The sequence below is a fragment of the Saccostrea cucullata genome, unplaced genomic scaffold, assembly GCF_032062105.1.
Source record: "Saccostrea cucullata isolate Sc308-1 unplaced genomic scaffold, CSIRO_AGI_Scuc_v1 ctg825, whole genome shotgun sequence".
Classification (NCBI taxonomy): domain Eukaryota; kingdom Metazoa; phylum Mollusca; class Bivalvia; order Ostreida; family Ostreidae; genus Saccostrea; species Saccostrea cuccullata.
The window spans coordinates 30170-48545 of record NW_026941377.1 but is presented as its reverse complement, the minus strand read 5'-3'; the positions used below and the strand labels follow the sequence as shown (position 1 = coordinate 48545).

The following is an 18376-nucleotide window of genomic DNA, read 5'->3' as shown; positions in this document are numbered from 1 at the left end:
GTCTGTTTATATCTGTACCAGTTAGAAGATTGAGAGAGAGAGGGGGAGATAGAGAGAAGAAAAATATCACAATATTAAGGCACGTGCATGATCGTTTTTCCTCCTTTTTGATCAGTATATCAATTTCTTAAGTCTAGCGAATAAAACTACCGCTGATTTATCAGTTTATTGACCATTTGTCTAAGTTTTATTGTTATTTATCGAGAGACTTGTTTATGATCCACTTTCTTCTTTCGTTTAGCATATGTACATGACATGTAATTTGAATTACTTCCCTTTTTGTCGCCAGATTACAACGACAGATTTTGGTGGTAAAATAAAATGTATTTTTGTTATAAAATTTGATTAAGAAAAACACAGTATATTAAAATTGTCGAATTATTGAAAATATTTATTTGAAACAAAAATTTTGAAAAGGATTCTGTCTGCAACAAAAACATTCTTTATTTCATGCATTTCAATTCATGAGCTATACAGGGAAAAAAAAACGGCTTCGTTTTACAGTGTCGTAGGAAAACGCATACAGGTAATACACTCAGGTAACATCCTGTGTATATAGGTAGTATGTACACCAGACAGCGTCGTTCCCTCGGGGCTTCTCATCCGCTTCGAGTAAGCTCCACTCCTCACCAAACTTACCTGAGGAAAACCGAACGGTTACACAGACATCTGAAAACTTGAAGCATGGCACCTTGCTGATTAAAATAAGTTAATTTCTGTGTTGTGTGTTCAAATATTTTAAGGGCCCATATTTGTGTTTGTGTTTTATTTGAACCGGAGAAATCAGAAATTTGTTTATGTTCATAAGCATGATTTTAGTACTGTAGATCACTATATTTTCGCGACACTTTATTTTTGCGAGATTGTCATTGATTCTTTATAAGCGAGACAAAATTTTCACGAATTGTGGTCGTCGCTCTATATAATCTTAAGGAATTCTATTATACGCGAGAATTAAATTTTCGCGAGCATACCGTCTCGCGTAATTACGCGGAAATAAAGTTCTCGCGAATAAAAAGTGATTTACAGTAATTTTCGAAAAGAGCAGAAAATAGAAATATATTCAAATACTAGCTATGATATTATTGATATTCTGAATAGAAATACCTGTGATTATTTTATTAACAAGAACCCCCCCCCCCCCCAAAAAAAAAAATCGATATTTAGTTCATAGTCTTACAGTGTAGCGTATAATAATGGAGCAACGGTATTCCTACACTTAGGCGTGTTTTGTTAAAATTTAATTGTAATTATGCATCACTATCTATCATCGTTTTTCATGCTATTATTTATAACAGACATGTATACAGAAGTAACGGTACTTTTCTAAATGAAACCAAATGACTGATATAATCTCGCAGATAAATAAACACATAGCTACATGTAACTGCAACTGCACGGGCTAATTGTGAACACCGGATTACAGTGCATATAAAGAGAAGCGATATCATGGCATTCTTTAAATTTTAATTATACCTTTTTAGCAATTTGAAGATCATTTGGGGTGAGATTACTGATTTTGAAAATAAACTTTAAATTAATATATTCGATAAATTATTCGACTTTATTTCATCCTATACTGTACATGTATTGCTGTTAACAGACGTTTTTGAGAATTGATTTTGAGTGACCATTGGTAAAAAAAAAAAAAGAAAGATGTATTTTATTAAACAATTTGATAAAACTTAAAAATGAATTTTTAAAGAATCCATGTAATGGTATAAATATATAATATTAATGTGCTCGTAACCCCCCCCCCCCCCCCATTTCGACACGATTAAAAATCGACAATACTTTACAGGTAAGAACATCTAAGCTGAAGAATAACGGTAGCGGGCCCCGCCGCGGTGTAAACACGGTCTCAGGTAGCACCGCGATCAAAACCCGCGACGGTGTAACGCGGAAAGGATTAATACACCGCGGAGGGGACGCGGTCTAATACGGGATCCGCGTTGCCTGTACTGTAATTAGATAGGTCTCTTCAGAAATGGATTTATACTTATATTGGAAATGTGTGCAGTTTGCTAGACTTGAAACAAAATAAGATCACTGTACACAAGAGTTTTATAAAATTGCTTCTGTTTTGCTCACTTAGCAAAATTTTTAAATATATCTATTTGATTTATCTCTTAAATACCATTTTATGATACTGTAACAGTAGTTACTTTATAGGCCAATAAAGACTTTGTAGTTCCTATTAGAAAGAGATAATTGGATATAAAGTAGTTGCTTTGAACATATAAACTAGGTCACTTTTTGATGAGAGAGATGAAAGTAAAACAGAATGCTTTTCCTGGTCAAAAATATTTATACAAAGCAAAATTTTCTCTGTTCTTTTTTCTAAGAAGATATTTTTATGATATTTTTATGCAACATTTATTTCTTGACTAATTTTTATAAATTTATCTATATATTATTAATTTGATTGGAAGAAAAGAACATTGTTTAAATTGATAGTGTAGTTGGATAGATAATCATTATTCAATTCAATATTTTATCATTATACATATTATTTGAACAAATAATTAATATTTTCAAAAAAATATGTTCTAATACAAAAATTGTAGAGATAATTTCAAGTGTGTACTTTGGTATGAAACTAATGTTTGAGTGAATGTTAAAGGAAGTAAGCCCATTTCTGTGTTGCGTAAATGGTAATGAAAATCTTTTTTTTTTTTTTTTTTTTTTGAAGGAATTAAAACTTTCATTTTGACCAGAAAAAATATATATTATAAAAATTTAATGACAAGTAATATTTATGCATTAAAATACTCTTAAAAAAGGTTTCTTAATTTAAAAAAGGAAGGGAAAGAATGATAAGAAAGAAAATGCTTATCTAACTACTTATGAGTTGATTTTTAATGTAGTGTTTGATCTGGGGTTTATAAAAGATTTTTTTTTATACGGGGTCAATAAGTGATATTTATTCCTAGGTCAATAAATATTATTTTTTTCTTTCACAGGATATGTTCATGGGAGGAATGTTTAGCAGAAAACAAAAACAAGATAAACAAAGTGGTGTAAATGTCCAACATATTCCAATTCTGTCTGGAGCCAAGCTACAAAAACAGCAGAAACCACCTTGATGGAAAACAGAACAATTATGTCAATGTGTGAATTGTACACGTGATCACTGTTATAAAAGATTTCAATCAAGTTCAATGGGTAGAAGCACTTGGGAAGCAGGGAGGTCAAATATAAGGGCACAACTTCCTAATATTATATGTCGGATAATGGCCTCAGCAGCCTAATTAAAATTAACTGATGATAAAGTTATTCTGTGACCTGAATATCTGAAGCTTGAAGGGGGAAAAGCAGTCTTAAAGCATGCATAAACTTTAGGTTCCTTAATGTAAGACGTGAATATGCTTTTTACATAAAAAAAAATGTATGAGGATTGTATATTTTTGAAACATGACAGAAATCCTACACAAGGTTCATGAAACATTTTTTTTTATATAATACTTATTTTGTGTTCATTATGATTGTGTAATTGTATAAACAGAGCAAGATGTGTTTTTTAAACATGAATTTAAATGCTTTCCTTTTTATGTACATTATATGCTTTAATAATAAGTATCTGCAATGCTTTAATAATAAATATCTGCAATTAGTTTCATCTCAAACTCAATGGAAACAAAAAAAAAATATGTTGAAATGACAAAACATTCTATATCAAGGAGAAAATACATTTTTTTAAACATTTTATATTAGATCACTTAATTTTTGGATAAAATACATTTTTTAAACAAGTTGTTCAGCTTTATATATAATTATTTTATTTTCAGCCAAAAAAGCTCATTTAACATTTAACTTTGGCTTCTATTTTGAATTTAGAAATTGAAATATTTGAAAATAGAGGTTGAAAATCACAGTAAAAATCTTGTTTTGATATCATAGTATATCTGTTGCACACAGTTGGCCTTTACAATGCAGTATTGTATGGTGATTACGGATTCAGGAATGTTTTCACTGCCTCATAGTAGAATTTTTTTATTGCTAGAATACATTGTTGAGGAAATGTCTCGCCTACTTAAGATTGCAATTATTATTGTGTGCTTTCAAGGTTTTTTTTTATTTTATGCATTTAATGTGATATGTTTAAATCATTTTGTATTATATTCGATTTTGTATGTTAACCACTACTGTAACAATGTATGCTTGCTTATATTACATTTGCTGACAAATGTAAACATGTAGTTTTTGCATTCATGAACCAGTCTATTTTTTCCAGAAACTTTGTCCCAAATTTTTCAGACTTTTTGATCATTCCGACCAAGAGTAGAATAATACATGTTTCACTGTAATACAATTTAATGTTGTATTCTGTTGATGTGACTGTACAAAATGTTGAGTAAAAATTCTTCAATGTGATTATTGTGATATCTTTAATTCTGTGATATCAGAAACGTTTCTTCTGTAAAAGGAATGTTGTGTATGGTATGGTTTTTTTTTTTTATAATTAACAGAAGTTGAAAAAAAAAGGAACCTTCTTTCAATAATTTTCATAGAATTATAAAATATGTTATTAGATTTTGATTTCTTACTTTTTTTTTAATTTTGTTTTTTGTTTTGGCTGAATACATTTCTGGAATTTTCTTATACATTTGTTTCAGATATTTTAAGTATCATACAAGCAAGGTCGATAACTATTACTTGCAAAGTTTTAGCCTTGCAGAAAAGAAGGATTTAACTTAAAGAAAGCCATACATGTACCCCTAAAGGGTGTTACTACATACTTTGCCGTTATCCCTTGTGAGAGATAGAAAGTAGCAAGGACATTATTTCAGCGGCTTAATGAAAGGTTTTTAAAATTTATTGATAAGCAAAGAATTGGTGTAAATAACAAATTCAACAAAATTCTGTCTATTGTAGAAAATGTAGATATTGTTTGTGAATGTCTAGATGTATGAAATGCATTTATTGATTATCAATGTACTGTACATACCGTGTATGATAATGTTTTGTCACCTGATGATGAAACTCAGAATTCATTACATTGTACGCTTAATAATAAATATATGAAAATGGAACTACTGTTGAATTGATTGTTTTTGCACTTGGAAGCTATAGAATTTTTTAGTAAGATATAAAATTGTCACGAATTGCCAATTGAAAGTTGAGGGTTTGGTGATGAAGTAATTAAAAGTGTACATGTATCCCTTTTCCATCGTTTTTAGAAAGAAAAGGCAAACAAGTACTAGATTTGAATATATCTTTCAGCTATTTTTTTTACCCGATATTTGAAATTTAAATTTTACAAGTGAAAGTGTTCTTTTTTTTCATCTTCAAAAAGATTCACATAAGGTACACTGTACGACGGATAACAAATTTTGCATATAAATTTTACGGCAATTTTAGGATTTATTATGTATGAATTATTATTTGTCTATGAGCACCTTTAGCAAACACCTAGACTGAATAATTTTTCCTCTTTTAAGGACAGTTGATAATTTTCTTTATTTTGGAGGAGACTTGATATTGTCTCAGGTTTTGTTTTGAACATATTTTATTGACAAGCAAAAGGATAAGAAACAAGTTCTAACAACTTACTAGTTCTTCTCCTTAAAAAACACATAATAATTGTCATGCAAAATAGTAGCAAAAACTTGTACAAATAAGGTTCAATAATATATCTAGCTAAATCTACAGGATTCATTTATAAATTTATGAACAGCGGCAAAAATGCCAATGTTTACTTCGATTGAGAGATTTTCGTTGCCCCATAGCAGTAGGTGTACATCTATGATGTTTAAATCAAGTCTAAAAAGATAGTCAAAAAGATTACTTCGAGCATTACAGTATTTTTTACAGACAAAGAAAAAATGATAGGCATCTTCCTGTTTACCACAAGAGCAATAGGGATTATCAATGATATTACGTTTGAATAAGTCTTGGTTCAATACACAGTTGTGCCTTAATTTAGTATGAATAATGTTGTTAATACGTTTACCAAACAAAAAATATGATGGTGCTTTAGGATTATTATCACTTATAATCTTACGAAAAGAATTGACTGAGATGGCTTCCCTTGTATCTGTATTCAATAAATTCCATTTTTTGACTGCATCAGGTACAAACGATTTGTTAAATATTTCTAACCTGCCCCTTGGGATAGTTAATTGATCCTTATTTCGTGTATTGTATCTTGACGTGTGTTCTCGTTTCTTTGGGACTATATCTTGTATATATTCCGGTACATTACAATTATTAATTTTGAACATTGTAATCATTTTAGATTGGTAACGACGGTTTTTCAAAGGTACCCATCCTGTTTCAAAATAGAGTGATTCTCTTGAAGCTAGTATCGGAAGACCAGTAACTATTCTAGCAGCCATTAATTGTACTTTTTCAAGTTTTTCTACATCAGATAAAGAGCAACCATCCCAGACAATTGAAGCATATTCAAGTGTAGGTCTTACAAATGTTGTATACAAAAGAGAAAGATTTTTTCTACCGATTGAAAATTTCAACTTCTTCAATAACCCCAATTTCTTATAAGCATTATTTACAATACCATCTATATATTCAGACCAGCTGAGATTTTGTGACAACAATATACCTAAATGGCGATGCGCCGATACAAACTCCAGCACATTACCTTGAAAATACAAGTTAGGTAAAACAGGTCTATGTTTTAAAGAAAAAAATACAACCTTTGTTTTTGCTGGATTAAATCTTAAAAGCCATTTACTCGACCATTTATCTAAAACATCAAGATCATGGTTTAACCTGTATTCTATATCTAGTACGTTATATGATGCATGTTGCAGTGAATTGTCGTCAGCAAATAATCTACACATTGTAAGCATATTTTCAGCAACATCATTAATATATATCAAAAATAAAAGAGGACCTAGAACTGAGCCTTGAGGCACACCTGCATATATATTGAGGTTGGATGATAGCAGATCTTTATACATAACTTTTTGTGATCTATTTCTCAAGTAACTTGTAAACCACAGTAAAAGATCCCCAGATATTCCATACGTTTGTAATTTGAAAAGAAGACCCTTGTGCCATACTCTGTCGAATGCTTTAGATAAATCGCAAAAAACCATACAACACGATTTGCCTTCGTCTATACTTTGCACAATACTATGATAAGTTTCTAGAAGTTGGTACACTGTAGAGTGACCAGGTAAAAAACCCGCCTGATGTCGATAAAATAAATTGTTATAATGAAAATAATTATACACGTGTTTGAAAATAATTCTCTCCATAATTTTGCTAACGCAGCTTAACAACGACACAGGCCTATAGTTAGACACTAAAGACGGATCATCCTTTTTAAAGAGAGGTAATACATGAGCTACTTTCCACATGGACGGGAAAACATTCTCTGACAGTGATTTATTAAATAACATAGTCAATGGTTTTGAAACAGTAGAAACGGTATTTTTAAGCATTTTGTGACTGATGCAGTCGGGACCTGTGGCTTTATTAACAGGAATTATTGAAATAATGTCAACTACCTCTTGTTCATCAATTATGATATTACTAAGATTATCACTACATGAAGAGTAGATTTGTGGTAGACTATGGTTTTTATCATCAATACATGAAATGGATGAAAAATAACTGTTGAGTGCTTCAATTTTATCTTGATCAGAAAAGGCTAAGCTATTTTTCCCATTATCAGTAGTAATTTGTAATGGAGGGATATCATTGGATGATTTAACATTAAATGCGTCCTTCATTAGTTTCCAATATAATTTGTTGTTGTTTTTGTTTGCGTCTACTAGGTGCATTTCTATATTGTCATAGTAATTAGCTATAGCATATTTTTTCATGTTATTGAACGTGTTCCGAACTTTTTTGAATTCAGCCCAATCCGAATCTTTCTTCGTTCTTAATGCCTTATTTCGTAATCTATTTCTAAGTCTTAGAGTTTTACGCAGAATGGAGTCCATCCAAGGTTTATCTCGTGGACGAATAGTAATTGTTTTTTCACAGAAAGATTGTCTAACACAAGAGAGAAATTTATTTGAAAAATTGTCGGTAGCTGCCTCTATATTGTCGGCTTTATTGATATATTTATCCCAGTCGCAATTTTGTATTAAGGAATTTAATTTATCAAAGTCACCATTCTTATAATCCCATACTTTTCTTTCGTAAGCGCGATTATAATTTATATTCGAGGCTAGTGCAATATAAGTTGCTTTGTGATCACTAAAAGCTGGGTCAATTTCAAGGACACCCGAATCATGTACCTGAATATCAGCTGAAGTGAAAACTGGGTCAAGAAGCGTGCGTGTATTGTTAGAAATTCTCGTCGGTACGTGGATGTTATTGACAAGATTGGAATTTGAAACTATTTCACGTATTATGTGTGTTTGAGGAGTATTTAACAAATCTACATTTATATCACCAACAATTATGATTTTACTCGAGGATTCTCCTACTTTGTCTAAACTCCATGAAAGTTTAGTCCAGAAAATGGCATCAGCATTTGGAGGTCGATAAATACAGCACAGATAGTATTTGCAGGTACGGTTTTCGATTTCTAACCAAATACACTCTAAATTAGCTGGTTCATAGTCTTGTCGTCTTGTTACATGTATTTGATTTGAAAAATATATCATAATACCTCCCCCAAAACAATTTCTGTCTTTTCGTATTGTATTACTAAAACCATCTAATAATAGATTATCATTCGATATGGTATGGTCAAGATGGGTCTCAGTAAAACACAATATATCAAAGTCATGGACGAATGAGTTCAAATAGCCTAATTTGTTTCTTATACTGCGAATATTTAGATGCAAAATGTCAAGGACACTTTCGATAGTGGGTCCTGGATTGACCTCAATATCACCACAGGCTAATAATATAAACGTAAACAACTGCAAGTAAAAGTTGATATACACTAAGTTTTTTTTAAACCGTATCGTACTTCTAAGTAATGTTTTGATCATACTATAAAGAACGCGCGATAAAAATTCACAAACCGAGATATGGAATGAGTAAGACTTGCATACACCTCTACAGGATAAATAAAAAAGACCGATTGCAGCACGGTATTGTTCAACAGAGTCACCCATTGTCTAAAATTTGGTGAAAGTGTACAGTAGGAAATAAAAAAGGTGCTGCAATGGTGTTTTTGCATAAGAATAACATAAGAGATGGGACAAAAAATACAGATTTTGGTAAATTCAGCGGAATACATGAAGCATGACAATTGAAGTTGTAAGGATTATAAAGTGTAACACAAAAAAATAATACAACAAAAAAATGAACAAAGAAATATACATTGAGAATAATAACAAAACAAAGAAACAGGAAACAGGAATATTGTGTGTAGGAAATATATACAAACATTGTGTTGTACACACAATACTTTTTACAGGATATTTTTGCATCAAAAAAGATTGAGGTTGATTGAACCTCTAAGTCTTGAAATGTACAAGTAAGTTGAACTGCATAGAACAAAAGACATAAACTGATGCAGTTCATTTTACATGAGTTCTAAAAAAGAGAAAAAAAACTGGTGTGGGAGGAAAGTTTGTGTCCAAAATTTATTTAAAGCATTTCAGATTACCAATTGTATTTTTGTAACATTTTAATCGATTGTCATTTCGTGTCCAAAGGGTACTAGATCTGCCTCTTCTCGAATAAAATGAGAATCATTGTTCCGATCGTATATTTTGATCTTGCCATTGGAGGACGACACTGATTTTATCCTGCGATTTCGACAGAGTTGTCTGCCCAGGAACATGATCTTGTCACGATACTTCGTTAGATCCTCGTTAATGGTAATGCCAGCTGTCTCATCAATTTCTGCGAACTTTTTTGAATTTTTGACAAGATGGAATTTGAGATCCACAGATTTTAATCGGGCAATTATTTGTCTAGGGCGTGTTCGGTTGGGATCACGTTTTCCAACTCGATGAGATACAATAATATCCTCCCGCTGAAGAGGAATACCGGCGGCTGTAACGGCACCCATGATTTTGTCCGATGTATTTTCGTTCATCGTTTCGGGTATGCCAGACACTCGAACTAAAGGTCTGCGACCATATTGCTCTAGTTCATCAACTTTAAGGAACAAATCTTTGTTTTGTTGTTCAAGGTTTTTAATTTTTTCTTGCAGGGGCTCAGTTGCTTTCTGTACTTCACTTTTAATAATACCTTGTATTTCAGATGTGAGTGAGGCTAAGTCAGTACTAAGTAAGGCTTTAACACTTTCTGCTATCTTTTGTATATCCTCACTACAAATTGTGATAGGCCCTGATACTACCAGTTGAGGGGTGGGGTACTGAGAAACATGATGTTGTTGCTCACTTAGGTCACCTGTAACACATTTGATATTTTCAGGAGTAGATGTTTGAGTAGGAATAGGCTCCTGTTCGTGAATCTGGTCTGACAATGAGCCATCCCGAGACTTCTTTGTTGATTGGATCACATCACTGAATGATCTTGACATGTCAAGCGAAAGTTCACTGATACACCTTTTGTTTGATGAGTCTTTGATACTCATTATGATTTGATTAGATATAATGGCAAAGTTAATGATATAACATAGAGCAAAAATAATGGCGATATATGTGTTCAATATCAGTTTAGATTTTCCAGCTGTTCAATGCCTCTATGGTGAGTTCAACTCATAAACAAACAATGCATTTACTGCAAAAGTCAGTCCAATATCACCATACTACATGCGATAAAGTTATATATAGTAATACATGACAACTACGATAACTTACAACCGATAACTTTCATCTACCCACACTCGGTTTCTAATTATTTACATCTATCTGCTCTGCTCGTGAAAAACACTGCCCACCATGACAGGGGCAGGTAATTCTCCGATGAAAACATATTTCAGATTATGTTAGCTTTGTGTTAAAACTGTTAATATATACTTTAAAATAATATATCAGGCCAGATGAATTTTACAAGGAATTTCAAAGTGGTGAAAATCAGCCTATGTGATTATTCTGACTTTCACTTGTTTGCCTTCCTTATAAAATTAACCTGACTTAGGATATTTTTGTTAAGTTTATAATTTTACACTTTGAGCACCAATCTAACATATTCTGAAATTTGTTTTCATCTGTAAACCTTAACTGACTCAGTGAGTGTGATTTATTTATATTTGTTTTAACTAATATTTTCCTAGTCTATTTCATTTTCCACGTCCTAAGAGAAAAAAAAATCAGAGAATTATCCACTTTCTAACCCTGTGGCTTGATATTCAGTCTCCTCCAAAGAATAAATTTGTTTGTATTAACAATCCTTAAAAATAAATTAGATTGAAACTTTGTTACGAGTTAGAAACGGTCCATGTAATGTCAATGTACCTAAATTCTCAAGGTGTTCACATCGTATAGTGTTAGGAGTCATGATAGAATTCTGATTTAAAATTGATGTGTCATCCCTTTGCAACGGAGATTTTTTTTTTCATTTTCTTGAATATTTTATTTTTGATTCAAATTACCCTCCGTATGGTAAATTAAAGATGTTTAGAAATGTGCCAAAGAGCATGTTATCATTTTACTTATCAACAAGATTTTTTCCCCCTTAAAATCAATACTGTAGACCTGGATTTACATGTATTTATAAAACAGAATGAGAACGTATCAGAAATTTCAGTGGTTATTTTTAAGCCATAAAACAATTGAATGTGATAAAAGTGAATGCATTGTTCATGTTATTTTAGGGACATTTAAATTATCGAAATAAAACATTTGATTCGTAAAAAAAATGAATAAAAACCAACAGAGCTGTTAAACACTTTTTACATTACTCTTCTGCAATATGCACACATGTATACACCCTTAAGATTAATGTCGACATATATATATATTAACTACTCTATTGATACTCATTTGTCATATTTCCACTGAAGAGATCTTCTACAACATTATCTATTAAAACGCTTTTCTCCAGCTGCCCTTCATCATCAACAATGTCAATAGTAGCACTCACAGAGGATCGCCTTGCAGTAGAGGGGGATGTTACTCCTAAAGTCGAATTTGGCACAGAAGAATTTGTTCCCATATCGTCTATCACATCGTCTTTTTGTGCTACTTTTCTATTCCCTTTTCTTTTTCTCCATTTTGTTTTTCTACCCTTTTGTTTTTGCCCTTGTCCCGTTCCGCTATTTCTTTCACCTTTACTTAAATCTCCTGTTTGCAAGTTATTGGCTCTTTCAAAGTTAACTTCTTTTATCTTTTTACCAGGTTTGATCTTTTTCTTTTGTATATTTTCTGGTTTGATTTGTTCACTTTTACCTGTATTCCATGATTTTTCCGATAACCTGTTTTTAATTATGTTGTTCTGGCGCTTTTGAGCTTTTAGAAATAGCCCATGCTCACGTGTAATCGGGGTTGGGTTGTCTAAATAATCTGTTTTCATTTTAAACTCATGCCTTATTGGAGGGAGTGCTTGGAACTTAGAATGCTCAGACAGATTGACTTGAAATACGGGATTAATTTCATTATTGTTGTCTTCAACATCACCTTTGGTCTAAAAGAAAAGAGAATTTGCAATATGTTATAATAATTCTGTTTTTATTTTCCTTCTACTTTTTCTACATTGTAGAACTAAATTATACCAGTATATTAATAAATAATTCACCAAAGTCCCAGGTGAATACAAATTACTAGTATGAGTTGATGAAATTCTGTGATATTTTTTGTGTATATATAATAATTATACCCTTTCTCTTTGCCAATTGCGTATATTTGATGGATTTTATTTTCCAACCAACCTTTTTTGCGCAGCAGCATTCCTTTATTCTATCCTTATAAAACAGAATCAGAGCCCCTACTGCTAGGATGACCACCAGTATCACAACAACAATGATATAGACAGCTGAAATATTGAAGTTAAAATGGAAAATCTATCATTCATTGTAAGTTTATATTGTATTTTAAGTTAAAATTACAATTTTTTTTATCCGTACATAAATTTTAAAATCATATGCATTCAAGTAAGATGCTTTAGTGAATAAGTAAAGTATCATTTTTTCAAAACACTTACATCCCATTCTTTCCACTTATTGGATGTATTGAGCAAGAACCAACCCATACTTATTTCGCAATACAATTTCAAAAAATTGAATTTACATTTCTAAATGAGATATAATTGATGTCATGGATTGACTCCTAGAAAAAGGAATTTGTTTAATACATGTAGACTTATCGATTGGATTATTACACAAACTTGTCACACAGGCATATCTACTGAAGCCTTCCATGCAAGTCTGTGATTTGCACATTAATAACTTTCTCAAACTTCATTGCTTTCCTTAAATTTAAATTAAGGTTCATCATATACTAGTATTCATATCTATTTTTTTAATTAGGAAGTTCAATAGATGATAAGTTTGTTTCTTTAATTTTTCCTACTCACGGGTGTCTTCGGTTTCATGGGAAGGTTGGGAACAACAGGAAGTGACGTTGACATCCGTGGGAGCTGTGGAGTAGTTTTCAGTGCTAACCCAGCTCAGAGTTGTGAACTCGGGTGTCATATCTGAGGTATCTGAATGAGAAATGTTTGGAATAGATAAAGATCAGTGAAATTGTTCTTAAAGTCAATTTTATCAAAAAATATAAATGAATACCACCAGTTTGTATTTAAATAGATCTATACGTAAGAACACACGCATCACTTAACAAAACCATATGTTCTATCACATGACATATAAGATAAATTTCACATAATTACATGTAATTCAGGGGCGAATTTTTTCTGCATTTTAAGAATACCACTTGTACAATCTAAATTAATCTGTTTTACTTATTTTAGCAAAATTAAGCGCCAACTGGAGGCTTTCGTTAAATAATCAGAAAAAAATGCAATGTCACATTTGCCAAAATGCTAATTACAAAGTGTAAGGTGCATGTATACCGGTATAGATCTAAACAAATTGTTATACATACTGAATGTGGATAAACTCAAATTCGTAGCTGACTCTGTTGAATACAGGGTAACATTATCATTTAGAGTTGTATCAACATTAATAGAAGAAGTGTCTGTCGATATAGTTGAAATGATTGTTGATATGTTTGAGGTGTCAGTGGTTGATTCCGTTGAATTGTCTGTTGAAGAGAATGCTGAGGATTCCGTGGATAATAAAGTTGAATTAATGGTTGATATCTCGACTGTTGTTGAAATACTGGTCGTTGACGTAAGAGTTGAATTAATGGCTGTTGAAGTTAGAATGGTGGTTGACTGGTCAGTAGAATTAGTACTGGTTGTCTCTCCGTCGATGGGACATTTAGCAAGGCTACTGGGAGCCACTGAAGGCGTTGATAAAGCTGATGTACCACAGGATAAAGTAATTTGTCCAGTCGGGTTTAATCCTTGAAAACAAAGAAATAAATGAAGAATTTAGAGATGGTTTACCGAATGAAGTTGCCTTGAACAACGCAACCAAAACAACACCAAATCGATTTATCCGATATGCTGCGAGCCTCGTATACATATTATGCCTTCTTTTAGGCGATTTAAATCCTTTCAATGTTATTAATCGAACTGTGATTTAATTGAAATGATGTGACTTTCTGCATTAATTTCATTTCTATAATCCAATACCTAAAAATGGTGGAGTCAGACAGAGTTCACAGCATTGAAGCCTGGTACAATATTTGATTAAACCACTCTAGTGAACGATTTATTCCTAATATAAGGAGCGGATCTAAGAAATCCGATTTTTTTCAAAATGTAGATTACTTAAGGTGACGTCAATACCTTGAATTTGTATGAAAAACTTTCCTCCAGTCGTGCCAAGGTTGTTGACGAAGTTAATGGTAATAAAGTGACCAGAACTTGTGTAAAGAACCTTTGGCAGGTAGTCATTGTTACTAGAACAGTCCAAGGTAACAGACAAAGAATCATCGGTGATTTCCATGGACTGTTTACAGTTCCCAACGTCTTTGAAACTATAAAGGAAGAAAATATCGAAATATATAATTTAACAGTATAATTGGAAAGGAATCCATATTTACGACATTTTTAGTCAGGTATTGCGGAATGATTACAGATCTATATAATGAGTAATTTTATTATTTTGTTATGAACGTTTTTAAAGGCTCTGTATATATTAAATCAACCCTTTCTTGTATCATTATTTTTCTATTTAATTTTGATGTTCATTACTTCAGCGTTTCATTTGTTAACAAATATGATATTCATTACTTAGTTCTACAAATTAAAAACTAATTGGTAAAGTTATTCCAGTTATGTAATTATATAATCCCTCTTCTTAATTCATCATTCATTTACTAAATTTTTTTTGATCTTATATTACTTTAGATCAAGGGCTGTAATTTGGACTGTTGTTTCACAGGACAACTCAATGGAGCATGAGCAGGAAGTGATTGCTGACGTCATTTCCGACGGAAATCCAGCATTCCAGAAAAAGGCGGGAGAATCAGTTGTTGTGAGATCAGAACATGGATCTAAAGCTTGATCTACAGTTGGATGATAGAAAAAAAATGAAACAGGTAAAGAAATACATAATATTTCATAAATCTATAGTAAATTAAATAAGTTGTTAGTAGCTTTACAAACTAGAGATAGTTAACTGTATGTACAAAAAGTGCTGTACAGTACATACCAGATATACAATAATAATCCATTTTCATATAGTGTGTTCTTTCAATGTACACAGATTTATTGCAGTAGGTTGGCAAGTCTATCCAAGACACCGGTATAGTACATGATGATTCTCCATTGCAGCTCTGATAGTATGCACGATATGACCCCAAGTCATAGAAATAAGAACAGTCATTGACATCATATTCACAACAGCTGGGATCGATGGCTGATGTCGTCTGCTCCTGAGGACAACCAGATGATTTGTACTTCGCTAAGGTGTACAAGGCTCGTACGGCTATTTTCTGTCCACCAGGACAGGAAGGTTGTAGAAAGTTAGCTAATCCAGTAATTCCATAGCAAGCCGTTAAGTTTTTTAACTCCATGGATGCTTGAGTACCTAAGAGGCAATATAATTTATAAATATTTCACCTTAGTTAAAATCTTTTACAAAATACTGCATGTGACAAAAATGCAATTTATATCAATGATTAAAGATATATATTTAAAATAAGCGATTGTATAAAAGATGATGTTCGTAAGATTCCAAAGGGAAAAGTGACATTCATTTCAATGATTTCTTCAGTTTTATGAAAATAGTAATGTTGAGAAAAAATTTTCAAAGAATTTTATTCTTATCTTTAAACCCCCATCAATAATAATAACACAAGCATTTCTTTATATACTTAGAACCATTGTAATATGTTCAAATTATCTTTCAGGATTTTATCAGTTGTACAACGATTCGACAAAACTCTTCGTTTTATTCTAAAAAGTTTACACAAAAATTCTCTCAGATTTTCCTTCTTCCTAGAGCGAAGAAAACGAAGAGAAGACAAGTTTTTTTTATGTAGTACGAAGAGTTTAATTTCTTTTTTTTCTTTTGAAGAAAAATTATAATTTATCTGATATATATATATATATATATATATATATATATATATATATATATATATATATATATATATATATATATATATATTTCCCAATATCGCAATTGGTTTAAAATTAAAACAGCTTATGAGTTGGTTTTTTTTTTTACATTATAACTACTTTCATTCATGGACTCTTACAAACTTACATATAGTCTCATTCTTTAGATATTAATAACAAAATGGGTTTAAAAGAAAATCTATAGATCATTTACTAAGTATCTTAATTCAATTTTACTTGAAATATACATTTTCTACTTACCTATACAAAAATTTGAATTTCCAATTAAAATTTGTATATTATGAAACAAATTTTAATTGAAAAATTAATTTTTTTTGTAGAGGACACTACTTTACATTGATTAATAGACGAATCTTATTATGAAATGAAACAGTGTTTACATTTTAATAATAATTCTGAAATTTTTATTCTACCAAGGATGCTTGGACAAACTTTTCAGAATTTTATTTTATCAAGGATGTACAAATTTATTCTTATAATTGTTTTACCATGTCTGGACAAGGTCTCCGATTTTATGTCACTAAGATTGGAAGAACAACTTCCCTTAGAATTTTCTTGCAATAAGTTTTGACAAACATTCTCTGCTTTTTTAAGTTGACAAAGCGATTGATTTATATAGGTATATTATTCTTACAAGGCTGAATATACGTACTTGAAGGGTACGATACTACAAAAGTGGAGAGATGTACTCCCAGAATTGTACTCCTATTATAGACTTGATCAATATACGAACAGGATTTTGTATTACCAAGTCGGACAGACTTATAATAAGAACCGTAAGAGTAAAAATCTATCAAGACTAGATAGTTTATTGAAGTATATTTAACTACACGTCAGATTAACTTGTCTGCTACTAAAATGGGTTTAAACTAGTTATCAATTCGACGAAATATTTCAGGATTTTCCAATTCATGTTTCTATCTTATCATAAAATAGCTTAAGATTAGGGAGAGGGGGTATTCAGTTATGATACCAACAGGAAAGAAAATTAAGAAAAAAATTGCACATGAATACATTGTATTATTCTCAAACAAAAATCAGCAAACAACACATAAATCATGTGAATGGAAATTTCAAATTCTGAAGGATTCTTACTCATCTAACATGAACATAAGCTTACCAATAAAAATGAGGACCTGAAGCGCAAGTACTAGAAGACATCTTCTTACATTCGGAATCATTTCCGTCACTTATACCGAATAGTCACACAAAAATACCCATACTATTCCCACAACCTTCAGATAGTGTTACTCAACACATCGCTGTCAATTTATCAATGAGAAAATCTGAAGTAATGTTTTGGTCAAACATACCTCCATTGTATATACTTTTGTAAATGCAGTCTTAAACAATCGGATAGGACGAAACATTAGGCAGTTTATTCGGGTCTTGCGTTCTGTGTATTTGTTTCTTTTTAATAAGGCATTTAAATTAATCAGCATTTATATTTTTCTGATTACAGATTTTGAATGAGATTACTGTGCAATGGCAGTATGGTGAAGTGGCATTTAACAATTGGAACATTACTCATAATAGTTAGAGTTATTTCTTTAGTATGAATAAAATCAAAACCAGGTACTATATCTAGTATTAATTTCCTCTTAAAATTATAAAGTGTACATCGTGTATTTTGATGCAGCTATGGATCCTGTTATTATGAATTAAAAATATTGATGTGCCTTTATCTTTTGAAATCAAGAATGTTTTGTTTGGGAGAATAAGGGAGAACCCAAAATTATGCAATTATAAAATTGAATTATTCTCAGTTCTAAGTTTCTAAACTTACTGAAGTTATAAAGTATATTTTGTACGTTTATAAAATTTAAATGAGAAATGCTCTTTCATTGTGCTTTTTTTTTTTGTTTGATTGTTAAAC

The 18376-nt window shown here is 31.3% G+C and overlaps 2 protein-coding genes across 8 annotated transcripts in view; one reads left to right on the top strand and one right to left on the bottom strand.

Annotated features, from left to right (window-relative positions):
• The window catches only part of LOC134257721 (uncharacterized), a 62290-nt gene extending 58788 nt beyond the window's left edge, over positions 1–3502 (top strand). For 6 of the 7 annotated variants that reach the window (XM_062740315.1, XM_062740314.1, XM_062740316.1 and 3 more), the window contains one exon: positions 2964–3502. In XM_062740315.1, the coding sequence (XP_062596299.1) occupies positions 2964–3086 (123 nt within the window). In that variant the 3' untranslated portion in view covers positions 3087–3502. The remainder of the gene's footprint in view (positions 1–2963) is intronic. The other variant, XM_062740317.1, reaches the window with a different exon arrangement.
• An 8251-nt stretch (positions 3503–11753) lies between these two features.
• On the bottom strand, positions 11754–18007 carry LOC134257716 (uncharacterized). The gene is made up of 8 exons (XM_062740308.1): positions 17621–18007; positions 15569–15946; positions 15260–15422; positions 14701–14891; positions 13890–14312; positions 13360–13488; positions 12716–12819; positions 11754–12471 (listed from the first exon to the last, which is right to left on the bottom strand). The coding sequence occupies exons 1-8, from the start codon at positions 17679–17681 to the stop codon at positions 11818–11820; spliced, it is 2103 nt and encodes a 700-aa protein (XP_062596292.1). The 5' UTR covers positions 17682–18007; the 3' UTR covers positions 11754–11817.
• Between the last annotated feature and the right edge of the window lie 369 nt (positions 18008–18376).

Coding starts and splice junctions, on each gene's coding strand:
- LOC134257716 (XM_062740308.1), bottom strand. CDS start 17,681: ATGATTCCGAATGTAAGAAGATGTCTTCTAGTACTTGCGCTTCAGGTC. Junction 13,489..13,889: donor TTTGAGTTTATCCACATTCA/GTATGTATAACA, acceptor TTTCTCATTCAG/ATACCTCAGATATGACACCC. Junction 12,472..12,715: donor AATGCTGCTGCGCAAAAAAG/GTTGGTTGGAAA, acceptor CTTTTCTTTTAG/ACCAAAGGTGATGTTGAAGA.